The sequence below is a fragment of the Netta rufina genome (genome assembly GCF_964035555.1).
Source record: "Netta rufina genome assembly, chromosome: 5".
NCBI lineage: Eukaryota > Metazoa > Chordata > Aves > Anseriformes > Anatidae > Netta > Netta rufina.
In genome coordinates, this window is record NC_140128.1 from 19020666 (window position 1) to 19040862 (window position 20197).

At 44.5% G+C, this 20197-nt stretch overlaps 1 protein-coding gene across 2 annotated transcripts in view; it reads right to left on the reverse strand.

Annotated features, from left to right (window-relative positions):
* TSPAN4 (tetraspanin 4) overlaps positions 1-20197 on the reverse strand; it is a 391065-nt gene that overhangs the window by 61653 nt on the left and 309215 nt on the right. For both annotated transcript variants that reach the window (XM_084287506.1, XM_084287505.1), the window contains one exon: positions 3665-3856. In XM_084287506.1, coding sequence (XP_084143632.1) covers positions 3665-3856 — 192 coding nt within the window. The remainder of the gene's footprint in view (positions 1-3664; positions 3857-20197) is intronic.

Below are 20197 nucleotides of genomic sequence, written 5' to 3' on the forward strand. Positions count from 1 at the left end.
CTTGCAGTTCTTCCCCTGCTTCACCCCAGTCCGTTTTTGGAGCCCCATGCTGCTCTGTGCCTCTTGCAAAACTTACAACTTCTTCCTCCAAACCACCTATCCCAACACCAGCAGCATTCAAACATTCTCAACCACATCCTTCTCCCAACCTGTAACCACATCATCCTTTTCCTCTTTATTCTGCTTTTAGGAAGCTGAACAAGAGATGCTCACATTGCACAGGAAAATTGCCTTCCCAGTCCTTGCAGGTCTATGACTACTGCCGTTCTGTCATTAGCACAGGGTGCACTACAGGAGGTAACAGCACGTGGAGGCCCAGATTGGTTAAACCAGGTGGGTCCCACATAGCCCATACGTTTATAAAGTCATAACTGTCTTTAAGGAGATCTAGAGAGCAGGATTTCAGAGCAGGAGGTGACGGGAACACAGTATGTACAGGGCATCTGAAGGATCAGATGACATTCAAATAATCTTTATTGATGTCTGCAGTCATATCGAACACCCCTGACTTTCTCTCACACTACTGAGCAGAGGACAGAGGGAGGGCAATGAAACCTACTGCTCGCTCAGAGATACACAGAGATGTTCTGCTCACTGCAGCAACGTTTGATCTTGTGTATATAGGTGATAACTTGAGTATTTGCCATCACAGAACTCCAGCTTGTTTTATTCCATCTCGTTTTGGTTTTGTCCATTTGAAATCTCACTTCAGACTATTGCATAAAGCTTAGTAAAGCGTGCAAGGGACACAACTTCCTACCTTTTACTTCTTGCTTTCATTTTGGCACTTAGTTAATAGTTTTTCACTGGTTTTAAGCCCATCACAAATTTATTTCAACTGCCTGCAGACTTTGTATCACTGCCGTCCAACCCAGTTCCACAAGTTTGGCTTAGCACTTGAATCTTAACTGATCTATTGCTGGAGCTAGCCAAACACTAAAGGGTGAGAGCAAATTAGGAGAATCAAATAACATTATCTAGCGCAACAGAATATACTACCCATACCATCAAGTAGCCTCCTTCCATCAGCTCATCTTAAGCATATGTATGTGGCCAGACTTCAGTTTGTCTGTCCAGATACTATCAAAGCTCCTGTTTACAAATGGAAGAAAAATTTAGGAAGAATAGTTTCTAAGTTAAGAAAAGTTAGCTAAACCAAACACTGCGTAAGAAGACTTGGCACTGACATCACACGCAGGCAAGACAATTTACTGTTGAGCTGCTTCACACTTGTAGTAATATCTTCTGGAGATGGACTAAAATTAACAGGCTTCCCAGTGAAGTAGTCACTGCACCAAGCCTGTCTGAATTTAAAAAGCGATTGGACTGTGCACTTAGTAACATGGCCTAAACTTTTGTCCTGGTTTCAGTTAGCACAGAATTAATTTTCTTCCTAGTAGCTGGTGGAATGCTGTGTTTTGGCTTAGAATGAGAAGAGTGCTGATAACACCCCGATGCTTTAATTGTTGCAGAGCAGTGCTTATACTAAGCCAAGGACATCTCAGCCTTTGCTCTGTCCTGCCAACGGGCAGGCTGGGGGGTGCAGTAAGAGCTGGGAGGGGACAGACCCAGGACAGGTGACCCAAACTAGCCAAAGGGGTATTCCATACCATCTGACGTCATGCTAAACAATATATAGGGGTGGCTAGCCGGGGGGAGGGGGCCGGACTGCTCGGGGTTAGGCTGGGCATCGGTCAGCGGGTGGTGAGCAATTGCATTGTGCATCACTTGTTTGTACATACTATTATTACTTTCGTATTATCCCCATTGTATCATCATTATTATTATTGTTATTATTATTTTTGTTATTTTTTTTTCCTGTCTTATTAAACTGTCTTTATCTCAACTCACGGGCTTCACTTTCCATTTCTCTCCCCCGTCCCAGAGAGGGAGGGGGGAGGGTGAGCGAACGGCTGCGTGGTGTTTAGCTGCCGGTCGGGTTAAACCACGACAACTTTTGGGTAGACCTGTGCGGTACCAGGAGTTGGACTTGATGATCCTTATGGGTCCCTTCCAACTCAGGATATTCTATGATTCTATGAAATAGGAATTCAGTTCAAATAGTAAACTTAGTTACTACCAGGAACAAAACTAGATGTTAAGTTGTGGCCTGGGATATACAGAAAGGAGTATAAGGACTTGATCCCACAGTGGCTGTTAAACACAACCCAAGTCAAATACACACAGGGTTGCCAAAGCTTAGTGGCTTTCCCTTTTTAACTTAGTAAATCTTATATCCCAGCTATAATGAAATAGTCCCCTGAAAAAGCTGTAGAGGGCATTCTCAGAGATGCTTAACAAAAAACAAGCACACATATTTTTAGGAAGAGGTGGTTTTTTTTTTTTTTTTTTTTTTTTTGTCAGAAAACAGTGTTGAGAATACCCATGAAAATAGAAAAGAATGAGAGGATGTGGCAACCACACCCAGAACAGCATTTGTTCAATATTCAGCAAGCTCTTTCATTCAAGCATTTATTTCGGTATCTACACTACCTCGAAAAAACAAGAGTTGGCCAAAACCAAATGCATCAGCCCTGAACTTAATAGCACTATTTCAAACACAAGTTAAGTAGATACACCAGTTCAGGAGAAGGACAATGAAGGACAAACCTACGTAATAAAGCTTTGCTCCCAGGAACAGAAGATCCTACTACCACTATCCATATTCCTTCCAAACAGACTGGAGATAGGCTAGAGAGAGGAACTCACACGAACTCAAAAACCTCAGTGGTATTGACTGCATGTCTTGAGTCATTCTTTAGCTTTTTGCTCTCAGGGGGAGCAAAATGAGTATGTGAAAGAGTGATGAACAGTCTTTTTACAAAGCAATCACCAGCTCACCAAACTAAACTCTAGCTTCACTTCACTCTGAGATTTGGTGAGCCTCACTGTGAGTTATTGGACTGGAGCAGGAAGGCCACCCCACTCACTTCCCATTCTTTACCTGAACATGACCAAAAAGTATAAACTAACTCCAAGTATGTGGCTTCACTACTGTAACGTCAGCCCAGCACTGAGTGTCATCAAACCACATTTTGATAAAATGCACCAGCTATATGGCTCAAGCCTCCGTTAAATTATGGACAGCTGGCACCTTATTAATCTTTGATTTCACAGCAATCTTCTCATGCTGGCAACTTTGCTTCCTGACGTCTCAGTGTTTTGAGAGTTAATGATTGGCAAAGCAAACATTGCAAGTTTAAAGGACTTCATTTCCAATTTAAGCCAAAAACAACCCGTCTCTTCACAACGTTTCCTGCCTACATTGAACTTTCTGCCCAGGACTTCACATCATCAGTCCCAGTACAGTAGACATTAGGAGTAGATAGCTACCACAGCTAAGTAAGCAACAATTCAAGAGTACACTGCAAAAGCTGTCTTCACAAATCTCCCCCTCTTCTCTGAAAAGTTCAAAGAAACCCACACAACCACCAGCCCTTTCCCTTCTGGCAGGTCTCATGCTCCAAGGACAGGTTAAAAGCATGGTCAGAAATGACCTAGCAACTTCTGAGAGCTACCAAAGACTGAATCCAACACAACTCGCCCCTCTTCCATGTCAAGTGGGCAACTTCTATAGAAATACAGGGCGCTGTAACATGCCTTGGAATAACACTGGGGTCTTAAGACAGCAATCACTGCAAAAGCATAGCGGCTTAATACTTACACTCAGCAGGAGGCACTTGTTTTCTTTGATGGCACCTATGCAGCCCACGAAGCCAATGATCATGACAAAAGTCCCTGTGACGATCAGTAGGTTGGCAGCCGACAGGGACGGGAAAGAAGAGGAGAGGGTGGCAAAGTTCCCTTGGGTAACAGCCAGCCAGATGCCCACTCCAAGGATTCCACAGCCTCCCAACTGGAAAAATAAAGACAAACAAAGAAGCTTAGTTATTGCATCAAAGTAACCCCAGATGTTAATCCGTATTGATTTGGCAGTGGTATGATGACTGCTTCTTAGCCATGCCTAAGAAAAAATGGTCTTTAGTGACAGCACTTTCAGTCTAAAGTACAGAAAGCAGACAAAGGAGAAAGAAAAACATTTTACTGAGGGGAAACTCAGCAGTAAGATAATATACTCACAAAATGGCTCACATTTCCTAACTCTAAGCACAGTTTCAAATACCAGGTCTCCAGTGAAAAAGTACACACTCACTAAAAGAGACATTCCCAGTGGCTCGGATCTCAAAGGGGCTGAAACAATCCATATCCCAGTTAGGTACCTCACAGAGCTGCCCAGAATGGCTGAAGCAGTTTGGATCTCCTGCTCCTCCCATCCCAACACATTGTCTCCTGTCTCCAGCACTTGCTAAAAGTCAATCTTGCTACAGCATCCCCTGGTAGGACACCTCACACCTCTTCCCAATTCCTCACCAAGGTCAAGGCTCCCTTGGGCATTCAGAACGTAAAAGAGCCAGAGAAGGAGGAAGAGTTCTCCTCTAACATTACAGAAATTAATAGATGCTTACTGCTAATGTGGCCACTGGTTTGGTAATTCAATCCTCAGAAAAGGACTTTGCTGCTTTAGGAAAGACTTGAAAGGGGAACAGTATTAACGTACTGTACTGGCTCCTCAGGCACGGGAGCAAGAAGGGAGCATTAGCAGCACAGGCAGAGCCACCACCACAAAAACATAGAATTTACAATTATTATATACACAAGGAACTTAAAAAAATGCAAACATTTATAAGCCTGCTGCTTATAATTGAGAGAAAGCTTGCAGAATTGTAACAATCTGAGTAAAGCTGAGCAATTAAATAGAATTAAACCAAAGGGGATTTTGCATTATTATACAGTCACACAGCAGAGCATCACTTAGGTTTCTTTCTTTCCTTCTCTCTCCTTAAAATAACCAATTTTTATTGAGTTTTATAATTGCACTTTATTATCCAAATCAATTAAAGGCTAGGAAAGAAATTGTGTTCATAGAGTGGTAAGCCAGACATAGGAGCATATCAATTAAATGTCTGCATAAAGTGCATGAACGTAAGGCAGATCCCGAATCAGAAGAGGAAAGAGACAGCTAATCCTGGGGCAGAGCTAAGCCTCAGAAATGAAACACAGAAGAGAAGCACAAAAGCCAAAGCAATTTCTTAGTACTAATTGCTAAGGTTGCCTCTGCATGATACTGAATTCCCCCTCCATAGGAGACCAGAAAGGTGGCTGCGTCTCAAGGCACAACTGCTTGTCCCAGTTGTAAACCAGTTTATTTTGTTCAGAATTACAGCGTCAAACTGTACCTCATCATCAAGTACCTGCACTGGGAGAAAGCAGACTCCAAGACCCACGGACTCGAACCACCCCATTAAGCAGCCTGTTCACATACAGGCATCCTGCATCACCCTTTTGCAAAGTGCCCTCCATAAACACCCGGGAGGGACAGTCCCACGTGTGCCATGACCACATACACTGAAGTACCTTCCCTCTGTGCCCACTTACGGACCGTGATCTTTACAATGGTCTAAAATGATTGAAGAATAGCTAGAGGAGAGGAAGGGGGAAAATATTTTAAAAAGGTATCCCACAGGGAATTGTTTAGGGCACCCAAGGGGATATTAACAAGGAAAAAGTGGGAAGAAATTTGGTATGAATTCCCTAAAAAGTAACTAAAACTCTGAAGGTTACCTGGACAATAGAAGAGGATCTAAGAAGAGGTGGCAGATACCTGAGTTAAACCCAAAGACCAAGAGATGGCTTGCATAAAACAGTGCAGGTCTGGTTATACTCACTTAGATCAGGGCTGAACATTTCAAACACCAATTTTCCTTCGGTTAATTCACCAAAACCTGAAAAGCACAGGGACCCCTTGAGCACCATCTTGCTCCAACTGGATTTCACAATGGGATTCTTAAGCAATGGCAGCACTTCAGCCCCGTTCCTTTTCCAGTACTTGAAGGTCCCCTTGTATTCCTTGAATAAAACCATTAAGCTGCCATGTAACGTCCTGGGAAATGAAGGCTGCCTTTAATATTTGTCTACACGGTTCTTTAAATCTCCCTTTCCACCAAGGACCAAAGCACCCCTGCAAATTTCCAGTCACTGAACATAACATTCAAGCACCTGGTTAAGGAATGCAGCAGGGAACCCAAGACCCACCATGACATCCATAGGAACCCACAGGAGCAGACTATTTTCTTTTCCCAAACAGCACGTGGCTGCCTTTCCCCCCCATTCCTGAACAGTGACAATTCCCAGTTCCAATCCCAGTGATCGCCCGAATCCCATTTATTTATTCCAGGTATCTCAAACTCTTGTGGTTGGTTCTGTGCTGCCTGCTTTGATTTCCCTGCCTTGATACCTAAGAAGCTGTTAAGTTACCGACAATTTTACTTCATTACCATGTTCCCTTTCCTCTGTTTTTACTTCCCCTACACCATCCCCACCCCCTGTTTGTGCCAAGCAGGCAGAAGAAGAGTGATGAGATGTTAAGTCCTGACAGCTTTCAGGCTTTGCTGAGATGTGAAATTAAACAAACACAAAACCATTAACAGGGCTACTCTTGGAAATGCAGGGGCTTCTTTGCAAGCAGCCAAGCTGTCACAGTTCGAAGAGGCACTAAATATTAAAACAAAAAGATTAGCAAGAAGACTACAGCTCGAAGCTGATCTACTGGCGACCAAATACAAGTCTGTATTGACTCCATGTGGCAAGTGCAAGGTTGACTACAAAAAAAAAAAACACCAACCACAAACAACAACAACAACAAAACACCTCAAAGATGTCAGGCTGCTGAAAACAGTATTTTTTTAATCCCTTGTGAAATGTTGAACATGGTATTTGCCTAATTGTTCATGATATTCTACTCTGGGGAGCTAGGCAACCTGGCAAAATTTAAAGCAGAATGCAGATCCCTTTAACATTATTTTTTTTTTCCAGTAAGTGTTGCATATTTTTTGTAAAATCTTTTGTTATTGTGCCAAAACACTGTGGCACCAGAAGGGATGGTTTCCTAGCCCTAAGTCTTAAGAGATTTGAGTGAAGTGTCTGTTCCAGGACAGCTCCTGGTGTAAATCTGGAACAGGCTGCTCAATACGTCCATGCCTCGGTCGCGACACACCGAGTACAAAGACATGACCAGTGGGTTCCTTGCAAGCCCTGGACTTTGCAGTTGGCTGTGGAAGCAGTGCTTTATTCTGCTCAACATAAATTGCTCCCAGGCAGGGTCAAGCAGTAAAGCTGGTGGCTTATTCTAAAAGCACAGATTCAGTTCATCTCTCCCCCAAGAGACACACAGACATGTGTACACTCACTCTCTTGGCAGAAAAGCTGCCTACAGAATTAGATCCTCCAAATTGTTCTAATGGGCTAGAAAATAAATTATTCAGACTTCAGAGCATGCACTTAGAATTGATCTTACAATATTGTAAACAAAGTAATCCCAAACAGCCCCAGATATATGCGTGTTGTCGGACAAAATAATTCAGAAGCTACAGCTACACGCTTAAAATACTGCAGGAGAAATTGCCTCATTGTTCACGATAATGGTGTTGGTGTCTTTAAGTGGTTTTTTTTATTGGTTTTATTACATACAAAATGCATCTAATCAAGGCTTCTCATATTGTATCTGATTGGGATCTACCCATCATACTTCCTCTTTTTAATAATTCCTTTTGTATTACAAAAATCCACCAATAACAGAACCCAAGTATAAGATACAGCCGATAGTTTTGTACTCATAGTAATTAATTTACTTAGAGGTTTCTCTCCCAGCCTCCACAGATTTAAACAAAAAGGGCCTTCTCAATCCCACTTGCTATGCAGTTCCTCTTGGGTGAATGTGCCTCCCCCTCCTTTAACTATGAAATAAGAGGATGCAATGAAAAAATCAACATCAAAGTATTAACAGCAGTGATGGGAACATCATCCAGCAGATGTTCTTGTAATGTAAGGCGGACTTAGATTACTGTCCCCTGTAGCTGGATACATGTCAGGTGGAAATGGAATACGTATATACGTTGACAGGATGTAATGAATCTTACACGCCCCAAGCAGAAGCTCACGTGCTGCTGTGGGCACCGCGGCTTTCTCTATGCACACATGCAAGCAGCCTCTCCTCGTGGCTGCTGCCTCTCTTGGCTAGGAGGACCAAGAGCTAGGTGGTGGCTGGTAGCCACTTCTGGCCAACACCTTCAGGCCAGCACTTTGTGGCCTTTAGACTCTGAAGAATCTCCTCGACATCAGCACACAACGCGTTTCTCTTGCTAGTTGGAGGCCTGAAACTTAACAAGTGTAAGAGGCAAGGATATTATAAAAGTTAATCCCTTTGCGCCTCCAATTTTGGAAAGTTAAGTGGAGTAGTGAATGGGGAGCTGAAGCACATTTCTGCCCTTAGGATAATTAGGCTCTAGAGCTCTGCAGCAGAGACAAAGAAAATGTGCAAATATCATCCAAAGCGGCCATGATCTGAGCTACCCTTTTGGCAATAATTTGAAAAGAATTAGAATGAAATTAGTTAGTGGGGATGACATTCCTGGGAGTGAAGAGACTGAACAGCAGCAGCCCCTAAAATCCAATACGGGATGAGAAAGGGGAATAGAGAATGATAATTTATTTTTCTTGAGATTAAAAAAGCTAGCGCTCATTTGGTCTGCAGGTTTAAAACCAATTAAAGCAAGTACTTTTTCATGAGACATTTAATTGTATTTTGGAACTCACTGCCACAGTTTTGTGGATATCAAAATATAAGCAGGTTCAAGGAGGGATTACACAAATCAAAGGAGGGCAAAGTGCCCTAGCTTTTATTAAAAACAATAGTTTGGATGCAACCCCTGCAGACGAAGGCCTTAAGCTGTAAATTGAAGCAGCTGAGAAAAGCATCCTTTATTATCTGTCCTTTCTTCTTACATTCTCTTGCAGCATCCCTGAACAGCCACGACCCTAAATAGAGTACTTGGCTAGATGCATCTTTGTCAACATGATGGGCATCTGTGTGGTTCTCCTCACGTTGTTCTCCTCTCCTCCCTAGTTTCAATGTTACTTGCAATTTGAGTTTTTTTTCCTTGCTTGGCATCAGCCTGTTTTCGGAGACAGGTTTATAGCTATAGACACCAGTTAATTCCCTGTTTCTCCTCACCTATATGTCATGCTTTGCTTTTGTGTCAATGAGAGCAGATCTTATTCAAACCAAAACGAACAAAGCTGTCCCGTAATTAGCAACAACGTCAAAATGTCTTCCTCCCTCTCAGACCCACTGGACCTACAGAGGCTGTATTTTAATTCCAGTGGGCACAGTGACCCTAATTGGACCCTCCTTACACTACTTGTCCAACCTGGAACAAGGCCTACTAACTCTACGCACCCACTCTACTTGATTTGTTGTGTGATTTGAGTCAGAACGGTTGTGGCAAAGACCTACAACTTATACCACAAGCAACAGACTCCTGCATTCATGCCATCAACAGCTAAACTACAAGCAACACAGTGCTTAAGCTGTGGTACATAAAATAAAAAAGGATCAAGTTATTTGGCTGCATTTTGAACCAGAATAAAGATTCCTCCACATCCGCTCTTCACACACACGTGCTCCCTTCTCCTCTCACAGCCACGGCCCAGGTTGTCAGCATTGCTTAAGGAACTTGGACGGCCACCAGCCACTTCTCAGCTGTCGGCACTCCAGAGCACTTGAGCTGTCTCGTAATTTATGTCAATAACAATCAATGAGAGCTGGGTTTCCAGATCCCCTAGATCATAGCACAAAGCTTCCCTCATTTCCCACTACTGGGATTAAGCAACCTTTTAAAAGGTGGTTGAATGCAAACACGTACCTTCCACCTCTTATTCCACACACCTTAGCACCTTGGTAAGGGCAGAAAAGTCATCAGTCTGTTTGGTCTTAGGACAGACCTCAAAACTCTGTTGAAGGTTGGGATTTCAACAGTAGGGCACATTGCAAAATTTGTACAGAAGGGGGGGGGAAAAAAAAAAAAAAAAAAAAGGAAAAAAGTAACAACAAGCCCACAGTCTGTAAATCCCTCCTGTGAAGGAGAACAACTCAGGGAATCGTTTCCCCATCTAATTCAGATGGGCTCTCACTTGCATTGCTTCTCAGACAGACACGTCTGGTCTCAGCCTGGAATGAGTGCCAGATCCACCCAGTAGACAGACATTATCCCACAAAAAAACACATCACAAATGGATTGGATGCTGCTCTACTCAACGCTTTCTTTCAGAACAACATCTACTCACTGCAGTCTGTTCTCTCCAGCCAAAATTTTATTTTGTTGTGAGGTCATTTTATTCCACTTTTGAACTCTTTCACTAATATCTCTATGACTTACGGGAAGATGCTTTAAAAAAGCACAACTGAGTAAAACACAAAGCGTTCCAAATGCCAATCTCTTCAGCTTTGCAGATAAGCAGCACAGAGTGATTAAAAATTAAAGCTTTATGAAACTAATTGTTTGGCCTTGTGATCCCATCTTTTCATTTTTCTTAAAAAAGGAGTTTTTAAGTTTCAAATACAAACATTTTGTATTGGAATATGGGCCATTACGTACACAAGCGGTGGCCAAATGCTTCCAAGAGTCACATGCCCACGCTCCCCATAGGTGTCAACCAGCACGACTGATCAATCACCTCGCTGATAACAGCGCTGAGGGGCCAGCCCGAGTGCTGGTCTGGACTTCTCCTAATGAAATGATTCATGTGCTGTCTGCCTTACCCATAGTCAGTGGTGCTACACAGCAGGTAGGGCTCAAAATGATTTCAAAGCAGACGTGATGCATCATCCTGGGGCTCGTGCCCTGGTTGCTCTCTCTCTCACCACAGTCTGTTGTCACAGGTTGGAAGATACACACGTCAGGAACTCGTGTTGTTGCTTTCCTTCCTTTTAGACATTTCTCTCCTATAAACAAGCTGTGTTTTAGGGTACTCTATCCTGCATGTGAGCCTGACAAACAGCAAGAGTGCTTTTATCAAGCCTAGAAATTCTACAGAAAAGAACTTTGGAGCTTATGGGAAAAGCAATCGTTCAGGAAAGGCATTTATTTTCATAGTGTCAATAATGGAAATGTATAAAAAGCTGTTTTTTCAGTTATCCTGGTGAGGAAAGAGCCTCAAGAGCTTAAGCCTTAAGAAATTTATTATTCTTCTCCAGTTGAGGTCTACCACTAAATTGCAGCCCCATACAACTAAAGTAAATTTGGGGACAATTGAAGATGTCAAAAGACAGAATATCATACTGACACCCTGCTAATGGAAAAGTGAATAAAAAGTCTTTCAGTTAATCCCTGCTGTTTTATGAGCAGTATTCTCTTAAGTACTTGCTCCTCTAAATCACAGTTATCTATCAACTACTGTTACGAAAGAATGGAACCACAACATTTACGAGTTAAAACACCCCATGTAAAAAGGGTGTTTTCCTTTCACAGGCTCAAAATTCATGGAAACACTTAAACGTGCTCAATGGCACCCTTAGCGAGCAAAGCATTTAAGTACGTGCTCAACTGCCCCTGACTTTAATTAGTCACTTCTGCAGGGCACTCAGTGGCCCGGTACTGCAAAGTCATACATCACTGAGGATGCAAAACCTTGCAGAAAGATAGCAGGTGAGGATGACTTATCAAGGCAGCACTGCTGATAAAAAGGTTAGACATGATCACAGCATACTTAAAAATGGTACTTATCAATGTCACAGGCATCTGATTTGGAAATTTGCCTAAAACCTACCTCAAATGGAAGCTATGTACCATGTTAACAACAACTTAGTGAAACACAGAGCAAATACATCAGTAATACATCAGTTAGAAGAGGGAAGGGGGTGGCTATAGGACAATGAAAAAAACAAACAAAAAAAAAAGCCTCTTTGCAGGTTCTGATCTTAATCGCTGCCAAATTGAAAGTGTTAAAGCTTTTTCATCTGCTCCTCAAATGTCATTTCTAAATCCACCTGGGATGACTGTAATGAAATCGATACAGTTTTAAAGAGGAATACATGCATGAGTTCTGGAATCAGAATCCATCAAATGGAGTTAAAGCTTTTAAAAAAGAAGCAGAAAAGGGAGAAAACTGGATGTGCTCCAGAGTCCCAGTTCTCTCCCAGCTGCAAACTGATACAAAAAGTTTATAGTCACTTCAGATCACCTGGGAAAAGACCAGATCTGGAGCTGTGGGTTTCATTTTGGCCTCTTGCTGCCATATACACACTGTTAAATACTGAAAACAAAAGTAGCAAATGGTGAAATTTGGTCTTCAAAAATAGTGTAATTTCTGGAAAGGAGATTATCTACAGAGATTTTTACCCAAGCCATCTGGTGAGGTGACAAGAGAAACTGAGGACAACAAGCACCAAATAATGCCTCCCAGAAGCCACAGCTCAGTTGGTCTATGACAGATTTCTTGTACTACAAAAAAAATACAGATTATTTAGTGTTTGTAGAGTTTTTCTCTCCCTTAGAGGCATTGGAAGGGTTTAGACTAAGAAGTACTGAAATACGAAGATGACAGGGGTCAGAAAGGAAAAAACAAATATAAACAAACAGGTTTTTTAAGGAGTACAAAGCCAACAGAGACAGTCTTTCACATTACTCGAGAAGTTTTTAAAACATGTGCTAACAGGCACAGTCTGCAGAAAAACAGAAGCAAAAATATTTTCCTGTTGCATGTATAATCCATCCATAGAGGTATGCAGATAGCACAGGGCTGGTTACTATAGAAACCTCCAGAGTGAATATAGATACTATAGCCTAAATGCAAAATTAGTTGTGTATCTAAAATAGAAAATTGCTGATACCGGGGGAAAGAAAGAACTAATGCCGATATCCCCATCCCCACAAAAGCTTCCAAAAAATAAGAGTCTTGACTACATAAGCCCGTATCTGATTAAAAATAGTCTGAATAAAGGGTCTCCTGCAATGCACATGGGCAGAAGCCAAACTTAGTTCTGCAAGTTGGGGCGGATTAGGAAATGGCAGCGAGGGCTGGGGATGCTGCTTTTACTGACATGTTTGGCTCATTGCATCTCGAGCCTGATTTTAAGAGCATCCTTGCCCCGGGTCCCAAATTGTGCTGATGCATTCCACAGTGATTGCGGCTAATTTTCCTGATGGAGACCTCTTCAAAGTGAAATCGTTTTTCTTTGCTAAGATACAGCCTACGCGATCAAGCAGCTCTTCTCCCCCCGACAAGTACAGCTATCCCATTGCCTGCCCTCCCGTCCATCTCTGAAGTTCCCTCCCTTGCTCGGCAGCTGGTGGCACTCGAAAGACACGGTGCCAGCACGGACGTGTGGGGTCACAACCATGCAATGCTCGGAAGCTTTGGGATGGCAGGCAGAGGGCTGGAGGTGCGGGTCAGTGTGGATGCCAGGAAAACAGGGCTCCCTTCCCTCCAACCTGCTCTGTGCTAAAGAGGGGCTGGCAATACCTCGAGTCCTGGCAAAGACAGATAAATCTTCTGTCCCACACCAAGTCCCTCTTTCCCACCGTTCTCCAGGTGCCTCCACAAACCTGGGCTGGTTCCTGGAGCTCTCCGTTCGAGGAGCTCAAGCCTTGCTCAGGAATTGGGCCATCTCCAGCAGGTTTGGGAAAGCAGTAGGACTTTTACCCAAAATCTCAGCTCCTTAAACCTAGGAAGCTTCATGACAACTCCAGCACCTGAATGAGGCATGAACAGCTTGTCATGGGTATTTATTGACAGGCTTCTTCACATTCATGCTATTGGTAATGCTAAGGATACTTCCATCATTTAGTGCATCGTAATACACTACAGCATCAATCGATGGAAGCAACAGAACTTGCGAGCTTAATATGGGGAACACAATGAACTACAGAGCATCTCGAGTACGAGGCGGGGAGGCTAAGGCCTCACATACAGAAGAAAATCATGCAACAGAAGACAGGTTCAGATCACTCCAATGCAATTCTCTCCTCTCCCTTTCTCTCTCTCTGCCATGTTGGGCTGTGCAAACCCCGTTACCCTCCAGCATGCAGCTTAACCCCCACTGCCCTAAGAGCTCACAGAAGGCACGCAGCCTTAATATTCCTTCCTGAATTAAACACGCAAACAAAACTATCCCAGCCTGGGCATCCAAGATGCAAACACAGCTCCACGCGGGACAGCTGAGCATGGCAGCACCAGCACCACTAACGAAATGTGAAAGGCATTAAGAGGCAGTAAAACCTCCCTTATCTGACATTTAGCTCTTCATTGAGATGGGGAGAACGATCAAACTCGTGCGCTGCAACTAGCTTTTAATGAAAAGTCTTTCTGAAACAGTCCCATCAATAAATGGTTCACACGGCTGTAGGAAGGGTTTCTACCACTTTCAGTATCGATCCCCTGATCGATTCCAGACTCGGGAGCAGCGATCGCACCCGAATAGCAAGCAGCCTCACATCACAGGACACATCTTCCTTCACTGAATGTCATCAGGAGGCTGAGCAAAAAGCGTTCTCAATCTTTTATGGAGTGTTAATCATATTTGTACAGGCAAACAAAGTATTAACTACCATCACAACTGCCTAATGATCCCATGTAAGCAGTCCCTTGTAACAGAACCAGCCTGGTGACTGGAACAGCATCTCGCACTTCAATAGCCCAAATGCCTCGTCAAGGAAACTATTCTAATTGGGTGGGAGTACAAGAGAGAGCAAAGATTATTCCCTTGTTTTATGTTAGCAATTTTTAATGATTGCTTATTTATATTAGGCTTTGCTATGCAATAACACATCCAAGGCTTTGCTGCACTCTTACTGCTGCTATTTATATACAATTGCCGTATCCCCAGCCACTTCCAAGCACGGGCAGTACGCCATCAGTAATGAATGCCACCTCAAACAATCTCTTTTTTTTCTGCGCTAGTTATCCCCAGAGGAAACACTGAAGTCTTTTCCTACCACCAACCACGTATCTGCTGCAGAAGCATTTCAGCTGCTTTGGAAGGAGCGCTTTCAGTTGAACAGATCCCTGATCAGCGGCGTCATTGCAAAGCACCAACAGGAGAGCCCACTGAATCCCTTGCTTCCCCCTTCTGTCTGTTTTGGGGATCCACCTGAGTGAGTACACAGGCTGTGAAGTAACAAGGAGCACGAAGCGCTCCCACTGGGACTGTCCAAACCACACGTCCACACAGCGGGCTACCAACCAGTCCCCCTCTGGTCATATAAATACTGCTGTTAACATCTCAGCTGCAGAAGATTTCGGGATTAAATTCCATCTCCTTTTGTCATGCTACAGGCTACAACACAGAAAGATTGCAGATATTTTTTCAAACCTCAGATCCATACAACTGGCTTTTGGGCTGGCACATTATTATCTAAAAGGCAGGAGAGAATTCTCACTCCCAATAACAGGTTGTGAAGCTCCCTGATCCTCCCCAAGTGATTCAGAAATTAACTCAGCCACCTTTCTTCATTAAAACTACTCCTTTTTTTCTTCCTCATGGTTATGACACAGATACTGTCCCACCCCATGCAACTACACACATGGAGCCTGAAGAAGGAAATTCTCCCTGTTTCACAAGCCCCTTGCAGCGAGTGCTCACGGAAGGCATTCAGCCGTGCTTAGACCGCCGCGCCGCCCGTTCCACGTGCTGCTTGGTGGCTCTTAATAAAGGAGGGTGACTGACATGAATTTATAGCTTTTTTATTACTTTGCCCCCTCACGTTATAAATTCATGAAACAGTTGTAGTTTATTGCATTTTTATGTTTGTCAGTTTTATTTACATACTCTCTCTCGCCATTAGAGGGAAAAAAGCTTTTGGGTTTCTGGAGATTCTCAATCATTCTGTGCCGGTGCCTGAAATGAGATGGAAACAAAGACTTCTGGCTCATCTAAAAATAAACCATCACCTCAAACGCTTTCTCAGCACAACCTTCCATCATAAAGCACTGCTACAGAAATACGGCTTTATAAATTATGTATCTTAGGCTTCGCACGCTCACAGCAGTTTACCAATAAACGTTCTGCGATAGTTGCTAAAAAAAACGGACGTAAAATCATTGCCAATGATGATGAATGATTACAGCTTAATAACAGTCAAGCTGACAAAGCTGAAATGTCCACAGGGTGCATTGCAATTCAAATGCCACAGGTGGAAAAATAAAGAGCTTTCAAATATAAATGTTACAGCCTTCAGCAGAGAGAGGAAAACTAGACAAAGGCCTCCTGACACCAGGCAGTGTGCTAATTCTAGGATGTCCCCCAAAATGAAATGGTGGAATTTAATGTAAATTTAATAGGCAGGAGAATAAACCAGCTGCAGGGCAGAGACTGCTGCGCTGTGGCTGTGCTTGGTGGGACAGGGCTGACTAGAGAACGAGATCGGAGAGAGATGAGGGACAGAAAAGGAAGTCACACACAGACAGGCTGAGATCTTTACCCAAACAAGAACAAGAGGCTGTCTCAGCTAGTGAACCCTAATCTTGGCTTAACTAGATTTTTGTAGGTTAGGGACAGGAAGGAAGAAGAGGTCAACAAGACTCTCAGTTAAGTTCAGGCTACAAGCCCTGTTTGCGAATCAAGGGAAAAGCCTTTTTAAACATCTCCTCATCAGGCCACTTACAGGCTGCAGCTGTACTTTAAAGAACCTGCTCATAATGAATGGCCCTTAGCCACTAAGAGCTCAATGGCTGATTTCAAATTGTAATCGAGGAGCTGAGTAATAAGAGAAGTCTCAAGATGATTTCAGCGGTCTCCATCCCAATTCTGTTAACCATTTAACAGGCCAAACAATCAAAGGGACAGAAAACTTTCATCACTGGAGCTTTGTTTGAGCAGCTTGCCTTCAGACAGCACAGAAGATCCCCCAGAGGCAGTCACTTCAGTGATTTTTCTGTCTTTTCAGTCCCAGCATGGTCTCTCGCTCTAATTTTTGTCTATCAAGTAACAGCAACACTTGTTGCTTAATCTCGAATGATGGTGTCTTACCTGGCAGGTGGCACATCTCAGGAACTGTGCTACTGCATGGACTTGTGCCAGGAAAACACCAAAAAAGAGCATCCAATTTTCAGTCCAGCTGCTCTCTTTCCCGTGGCTCCCTAGGAGCGCGACTGGCCATTAAGATGCTCTCTCACCAGAGAAAACAACTGGTATGGAAATACAGGGCTGAAGCATTACAAGACACAGAAAACAAGCAGGATGAATGAGAGTCTTCAAATACTGTTGGAAAGATAAAGCAGAGAAACACGAGGGAAAATCCTTTGAGTAACTAGCCTACTCTGCTTAACGAGTTCCCTCCAGGTTCAGTGATGTGGATGAATATTGCCTCTCTGTCCTTGTCCTTCATCGTGTGCAACCTCAGCAATTTTTGTATTTTACTGGAGCCCTGCATTGATCCCTACTTTGAAGGCTTTCTGTGTTCGCTGAACCAGAACTCCTTTCTGCTCAATGCCTGCGCTCTCTGCCTTGCTTACAGACGGCGAATGAAGCTCAAAGAAACCATGCACACGTACCTGGGAGAGAAAACCAAGAGGAAGGTATATCCCTCCCTAGGGGCCAGAAAACTCCCAAACTTCTAGACTAATTAAAGAAATCCAAGACTTGAGGGCATTTCCCACTTACGCTCTGCTGGTGTTTGCCATCCAGCCCTTGGGTGCTGTGGATTCAATGACCGCCTACCTGGAATTCATCCTTCCACTTCACTTGCAAGGACCCAAGACAAAGAGACCTGCCAGCAGCCTTCCTGGCTAACCTCGTCCACACCACAGCTGCTGGGGAAAGCAGCCTCTCGGCACAGTGGCTGGCATGCAGCTGAACCCAAAAGAGAGCAGCAATGTTCCTCTGAGCAATGCTACGTGGGATGCATGGAAAACGAGAGGTTTTTGGCAAGTATTCCTCTACGCATTCTAAAACACTCCTCTCAGATGCTGCTCAGGATTTGAAATACAGAATCCTAGAATGGTTCAGCTTGGAAATGACCTCCAAGATCATCTAGTCCAACATTTAACCTGGTACCGAAAAGTTCCCCCACTAAATTGTATCATCTCTGTCCTCAGCCTGAGCTGTTCTATGCTCGACCTCGACCCATGATGGGGCAGGAAGCAAAGCTGTAAATGCCAGTGCAGAGGTGTGAAATTGCCCAAAGAAATCTGAAATTTAGCAGAAGTCTGTCTTTCTGGGACAAAGCTGCAAGAAAGAAACTGCATTCGGGCAGCAGGAAACAAGCTAACAAAGCAAGCATGGATTTAGAAGCAGAAAAGAGTCAGAGGAAAGCTCCTGAAGAAGCCTTCCCTTCACTGCAGCAGCATGGGGAAAGCTGGTGGAAATATGATGTCATCGTGCCCCTTTATTTTAAGGGAGAACGTTGCTGTTTGGCAGGCTGCTGTCAGGGTAATTGCTTCCTCCTTGGTCTGATGAGTCTGAGATTTGTTGTCAGCCTTCCAGGGGCAGGGAAAAGCTCATCTATCTTTTCCATTTTATCTGGTGAAATGGCCATGGGATTTGCTCAGTTGTGCAGCATTAGAGTGAATGATTACAAGGAAGTGCTGAAGCACCACCAAGACACACATGGTGCCGCGCATTAGTCCTCTACGATAAAAGCCAGTTCTTAAAAGAATAATTATCCTAAGTTGTAATCCTTAATAGCCACGGATGGTGCAAGCAGCTAGAAGTAGCTTCCGAAACACCAGCTTCTTAAATAAATACTCCTATCAGGCCCTCCGAGGAGCTGTGATCAAAGCCCGACACCATTTCCAGCGAGGCTGGTGCTGCATCCAAGTCGTCATCCCTCAGGTTTCCTGTGTGAAGCACCATCCTGCTCTCCCAGGCCCAAGGAAATCACAGTCAGGCTTTCCTTGGCAGCCTTGCACGTAGCGCTGTGCGTCCAGCACGCCTGCCCCACGCCACGTGCGAGAACAGGCAGCACAGAAGAGGTTACGTTTAGAGAGGTGGTGGCATCGGTTTGCCCTGCAGTGAAGCCGTCTTCAGGAGCAGCTTCCCCAGCCATCGCTCCCATTAAAAGCAGCCCTCGTTTGGCAGAGGGCTGATTCTGTCACATTTGCTTTCACTCAATGGACGAGTCCAGCAGAGGCTTGCAGGCGATACAACGTTTTTCAACGTTTTCCACTGAAGTGGAACAAAACCTGGCTTAGGCAGGAATCCTACAGCTTTGTTTTACTTTAAATACATTCAAAATCCAGTCCTTCCTCTTTAAACCACTGCAATCCCACACAAAGCACGCTGTGAGCCTGCAATGGCTGCAGGCAGCCAGGAGCATCCCCAACCTCCTGTGAGGCCCGTGGCACAACAGCACGTGGCACGCTGAACATATTTTGGGGCTTTCAACAGGTGAAACTTGCAGCTTCCCTTGCTCTCAAGTTGACAAAACAAGCACAGCATTCCCTCAAAGCCAGCTAGAAATGGGAAACTAACTCTGACAAGGAGGACAAGAGGCTCACAGTGAAACTTCCCCATCTCCTACCCGAGAGCAGCTCTTGGAAAGCCAGGCTTATTACAGACACAACCGGCTCGCTACGCAACTTTGCTATAGGGCAAGGAAACCAAAGGCAGAGAAATCATTTCTCGCTGCGCAGCATCTGCTCGCTGGCTTTATTGCTGCTGCCAGCTCGAGGAGCAGAATTAAACGGCGGCAATATTTGTGTGAGCGGGAGCAGCACTTGGCATCACTACGTGAGAAACTGCTCCTCTCCTTGCAGACCCACCGCTGCCCCTCCGAGGACGGACCCTCTGAAGCTCTGGCAGGAAAAGGAAGCCAACGCTTCTCCAAGCGCCACCGGGAGCAGCGACACACACGACTGCCTGCTGCCTCCCCCCACACCTTACAATGATTATCCCCAAGCTGCTTTGGAGACCTTGCGAGACCGTTCCGCTGCATCCTGCTCGACTTCCAGCCCCAGTCATTAAACTCTTCCTCCGCAAATGCTCACTGCAGTCTGGTCTTGATGGCACTGGCTACGACAAGCTCATGCTCAGGGCCGGAATGGCCTAGCATCACCTGTCCCGCAGCAAACAGATTGATGCAAGGGCAGCCAAAGTCCTCCTGGCATCAGCTGGGAGGAAAACAGCAGCCAGGCAGCAGACAGAGGGAGTCTGCAGCAGTTCCAGCCTCAACTGAGCCACCTCCACAGGCTCTGCTCCGAGGAGGAGATTTCTAGACGACGCAGGCTGGGCGCAGCGAGGGGGAAGAACCACCTGAGAGTGACTGCACCAGCCATGCCGCCCGCCTTTATTTCACACAGCTGGATGCCACGCAGGCCTCCTGTGGCATTGCTCGCACCCTCCTTCCCCATGCTCCCCTCTGGA